The 5,290-nt window shown below is 40.5% G+C and overlaps 1 protein-coding gene across 1 annotated transcript; it reads right to left on the bottom strand.

Annotated features, from left to right (window-relative positions):
* Positions 1–305: 305 nt before the first annotated feature.
* LOC307268653 (uncharacterized protein) lies at positions 306–5,011 on the bottom strand. The gene is made up of 4 exons (XM_080051370.1): positions 4,941–5,011; positions 1,846–1,963; positions 1,466–1,558; positions 306–759 (listed from the first exon to the last, which is right to left on the bottom strand). The coding sequence occupies exons 1-4, from the start codon at positions 4,991–4,993 to the stop codon at positions 688–690; spliced, it is 336 nt and encodes a 111-aa protein (XP_079907496.1). The 5' UTR covers positions 4,994–5,011; the 3' UTR covers positions 306–687.
* Between the last annotated feature and the right edge of the window lie 279 nt (positions 5,012–5,290).

Genomic DNA, 5,290 nt, shown 5'->3' with positions numbered 1-5,290 from the left:
ATTGATAGTTTCTCAATGTAATGACTCACAGGTTTTTTTCTTTTTTTACAGTTTTAAATCAGACAAACACGGTGTGTAATGCAAGTTGTCCTTTTTTCCTTGTTTCTGGCAGCCGCCAGTTAAAGTTATAAAAATCCTCCAAGTCAATATGATACCATCTCAACATTTCACCTAATATTTAAAAATAAGTTTGAAAAAATTATTCCAAAAATGGTTTTACTTGTAAGTGATAATAAATATTGAGATTTCTGTAAATATAAAAAGGAACTTATTTTACAGTTTTAAATCTGACAAACTCTGTGCATAGTAATGCATAAAACCATCAAAAACACCAAAGTTATGTATTCTTGTGCGTGCTAAACATAGATTCTGCTCTACAGCCAGTGTGTTTTGTTCTTTTTGGACCATATCGAAACAAAAATGGAACCTTTCACCTGCTCTTCCAAAAACGTGTGACAAAATGTGTGTATATCACCTTGTGGTTTGAAGAATATTTGTCTCTCATGTGTAGTCACTGTTTTCAAGTCTGCCATACAGATTTTAGACTTTGGGGGACATCTTATGTTGCTTGAGATGCATGATGATTTTCTGGAGCCCCTCAAAAGTGAAAGAAAGGGGTGCTGGAAAAGCTAGGTTCAGGTCAGTCCATGCAAAACCTCCACACCCTCGATGAAGAGGCCCATGTTTTCAGGTGGCTCCTGCGGTCCTTCCCCATGCTTTCGAAAGACAAACTCTGCAATGGCGAGCTGCTCCAGAGTCCTACAGTACATGACACAAAACATCACTGTCATCAATTTGCACTTGTATGCAGTAACTAACTATGAACCTTGTATGGTACAATAATATCACTGGCATTAGTCTTGAGTCCATTTTTGTGAAAATGCACTAATTATTCTAATGAGTAATTCAAGTATACTTTGTGTCTTGATTTTATCTGTATTTTTTTCAGGGCCCTTGACTTACTTTTTCACTATACTAGTACCTCTATCGTATGAATGTACAACAGTACATCAAATAATTTCTAATCATGTTTTGCATATTTGTTGCAATCTAGAGTAGGGGTGTGCACGTGTACATGTGTAACCGGTTAGTAAATCAAAACCATTTAGGTAAAATCAATAAACGAAAACCTTTCTCTCTCCCCCCGCTAATACAGTTTTTAAATATGTTCTGGAGACACGCATTTATTAATTTTACAAACTATTTGGGGATGATAAAAGCTAGTCTGCCGAATCTGTCTGTCCCTCTGTGTGTGTGTGTGTGTGTGTATCGGCACTGCAGACAAACATGCGCGCGCACACTAATACACACACACACGCGCAGAGTCACCGTTGGGCATGAGTCACAGCCATGGACGAGTGATGAAAGATTAAAGTTACCCGGTTGACGTGAACTACGCTCGTAAGTAGACCAAACTTTATAACACCTGTTCAACCTGCATAAAAGTGTAACTGTTGAAGCTTACCGGATATTCCTTGATCAAGTCATCTGCATCCTCTCCGAGGCAGATGATGAAGGCTTTCGGTACACACTCCCTCCGAAGAAGAATGTCGTCAGTCTAGGACAACATGATATTGATTAATTTTCAATTCAATCAGTTTCATAATCGAAGACACTCTTAAAACTTAAATCCTACAATTTATTTAAAAATAAAGGGACATTTGTAATGCCAGAGTTTCATTAGAAAATAAATGTAAGCTCAATGGTGTGATGGTGAAACATGAGCTGCATATATTAAAGACACTATAATGGTCTGCCCTTGTTATGTATCTGTAAAAGATAGGGAAACTCTGACACCCTCTAAGCTACCAAGGAAACTTGTTTTGTTTAATGCTCCAGATGTACCTGGTCCAAAGTGTCCGTCATTTGGCCTGTTGATCCACCTTTGATCGGCTGACTTGAGTGACTGTAACTGGGCCATGGACCCAGGAACAGCCATGAACCACAGGAACTCAGAATGGATCTAAAACAAATAGTGAATTAATAAAAGAAAATGCAAATTACTTCACTCTGTATACAATCTCAGTATTAAATGTGTTATTATGCTCTACAGCACTTTGCCACTGTTTTGAAAGTGGCTATAAGCTTTTTATGGCCATTTGTCACAACAAAGCTGTGTCACCTGACTACATTTTTCTTATCATCACCTCCCTAGTCTGGCTGAACCGTTTCCGCCAGCGTCTAAGCGCTGGCGTCGGCTAACAACGCTACGCCTCCATTGGCTGCTTCCCGGGGTTAGCCCCGCCGTAGATGATTGTGATTGGTTTAAAGAAATAAAAACAGGCCAGCCCAGTTTCCCCCCCGAATAGACGGCTCTAAACGGCATGCTTCCAGACCATACTACTTGCTGTAGTTTGGTCTGGCTTTGCGAGACTATCACCTCCCCAACATGAGTTTTCATTTTCACACTGTTTAATCCTTCTGACGAGAATCCTTCGCACACCTTTATAATGAGGGCTACAAATGGCTTTAAAAAGGACTGTGGCTGAACTGGAAAAACAATTTGCCTGACATAAAAAAAGACATGCCATTGGCAGGGTGCAGTAACTTGTACTCTAACCCTGCGTGCAGGGCTGTAAACTAGCGGTCGCCACTCGCCAAATGCGACCAAAATATTCCCCTGGCGACTTAATTTTGGAGGGATACATGCCACTGGGGCGGGTAAAAGTTTGTCCCGATGGTCGTGCTCTTGCGATAAATTATGCATGATAGAACAAAACATTGTAGTAGCTGTAAACTGATAAATTATGACGGTAGCAAACGTCAAGCTAAACTGGTGATTTGTTGTGTGTCACACTGAAGTAGCTCCCCCGACGTCACCGCTGTAGAAAATAAGTTACCCCGAAGAAACGTAGCGTGCGCTTCACCGCCATAGAATGTAGAACGCCGTTCATTCACGCCCACAGCGAGCCTTCCGCACGTGAAGCGGTGCGGGAAAGCTATAGTGTGAGCGGCCACAGCTTGTATTTTGGTCATATCTAACACTGGACTGTAGGCCTATATAAAAGTGTTGTACCTTTGCTGTCTTTGGGTTAAAAAAACTCCTTCAACTCAGTATCCGTCTAGTCCAAAAACACTCTGTCAGCTGCTGCTGCTGCAGACGGTGTGCAGACGGGCTCGGAGAGTCGGCATCGGCGCATCAACAGTCATTCAATGCAGCGGCAGTAATCATACAACCGAACGGTGTAGAAAGTCCCGTAGGTTAAAAATAATGATCCAGATTTTAAATCCATGTTAAAATCGGAAGGATATAGAGCTAGTTAGCTTAAAAAAAGTAGCAAACATGTCAACTGTGATGTGTTCAGGCCGGCTCAGTAATATGATTGATGTGTTCAAATGCAACAAAAAAAAAAAATATATGAGATTTTGGCGAAAACTTGTTTTCCCAGCAATATAAAATAGATAGTATAGATGGAATTATGACCTGTTTAATGTCCTATGTTGAGCTATGATCATATCAGCAATTAAATAAATAATACAAGTTCTATTTCAACACAATAATATAAAAGTTTTAAATGTGCAATGTTTGAAATGAAATGAATGAAACTAAATTAATATAATATTAAAATGTATTTCTAAATATTACTTTGGCCTCTTTTCTAAGCATGTACTGCTATATAATACTGTTATCTCAATGAAAAGTACTGAAACAGATGTATATATGCAACAAAAAGAGGCAATTTATTATTTGGCCGGTAAAAAATGTACTTGGCCGGTAGATTCTTTCATCTACCGGTCCCCTTGGCAGGTGAGCCAAAAAGTTAGTTTACAGCCCTGCCTGCGTGGTAAACTGAATGTGGCTACACACAGCCACATTGAAGCCTTATAAATAGCACTGTATTTAGCACTCAATACTGCAGTTTAACTTACCTTTGGGTAGTTCAATTATTTGTGTCCCGGCCTGAAGTAACCACCACCAATCAGGGAAAGAATCATGAAAAGAAAATTAAACATGCATTAATATTAACTAAGGGAGTGGCGTTTCATTTCAATGTTAAGCCAAATGTGGTATAGAAGGAGAAAACAGTCTGCTGCGATATAGCAAACTAATATGAGCTGGACTGGTGAATGCTTTAACCACCGAGAAACGTATAACTATGGGGTTTCACCGCTGCTGCCTCCATGTCAAACAAGCCACAGAGGCAGTTATCACTGCGTTTCACAGTTAGGTTGAGTGTTTGGTTGTCACGAGAACTACATGACACACACACGCAGGAACGAATGGCCCAAACAGACACGCGGGCGCAGTTCAGTTTATTCTACCTGTCCGCTAGCAAACTAATAATGATAGAAGGAATAGTAGTGGTGTTGTTTATTTAGCAGCCGGACTCACCTCCGTGCTTTCATCAGAACGACATGCGACTCTCATTGGTGCTGCCTGAGTATTCATACTAAAAACGTTGATAGTGGATGCGGTGACGGCAGTAACACACACACACACGCACACACGCGCGCGCACACACACACACACACACACACACACACACACACACGGTGTACTGAACAACAGGCGCACGCAGCTCGGTGGTAAAGAAATGTAAATGTATCTGGCCTTACCAGTAGCCTACACAGCATGCTAACCCGGAGAGCAGAGCACTCAGCACCGCGCGCAAATTACTAACCGTTCACTCTACATGTGTCCGCTGGCAAAATGCAATTAATTACTGACCAGTTAACAGCCAAACTATCACCTTTAAATGCCACGGGAAGTTGTACACACAAGTGGTTTGAACAAATGGCCAACAATTTCTCACAGAATCAGATAAATTAATCGAAAATTATAAGCTAACCTGAAGGACACAGCATGACTTTGCTGGTCCGGCTCAGTTTAGCTTAGTTAACCTTAAGACGAAACACTGTAACCATTACAGGCAGAACATTTATTATCCGACAATTAACATTTCATTTGTAAAACATTACTTTGTCTGTATTAAACTTACCGTTTTGTTGGGGCGCCGTGACCGTGTGCGAGACGAGTGCGAGGAGAAAACATGGCGGCTTCACAGGAAAATTTTAGCTGAAAAAGACGTTGACGTAAACGTCTACGTCATGACGTTAGACAGGAAAACCTAATTGAAGCGCTTTCATTTGCATAAGAAAAGCAAGTCAATGTCAGGTCTATGTAGTACAGTACAATTTCAATTTGATGTAATCCACAAAAGTACGTTGCCATCGCTAAAGCAGAAAACTGAGTCAGACTTATTCAAAACAGTGCGTTACTTCAACTTTTCAAAAATACACTTTTTAGAGTGTATCTATCTATCTATCTATCTATCTATCTATCTATCTA

The sequence above is a fragment of the Ammodytes marinus genome (genome assembly GCF_949987685.1).
Source record: "Ammodytes marinus genome assembly, chromosome: 22".
Taxonomy (NCBI): domain Eukaryota; kingdom Metazoa; phylum Chordata; class Actinopteri; order Uranoscopiformes; family Ammodytidae; genus Ammodytes; species Ammodytes marinus.
Note: the sequence above shows the minus strand (reverse complement) of the source record. Positions and strands in the feature narration are given on the sequence as shown.

Bases quoted from the DNA above. Each gene is read 5' to 3' on its own strand.
- LOC307268653 (XM_080051370.1), bottom strand. From the start codon at position 4,993: ATGTTTTCTCCTCGCACTCGTCTCGCACACGGTCACGGCGCCCCAACA. The intron at 1,964-4,940 runs GTAAGTTTAATA...TATTTGTTTTAG, and splicing joins CACGGCGCCCCAACAAAACG to ATCCATTCTGAGTTCCTGTG. The intron at 1,559-1,845 runs GTACATCTGGAG...ATGTTGTCCTAG, and splicing joins TGACGGACACTTTGGACCAG to ACTGACGACATTCTTCTTCG.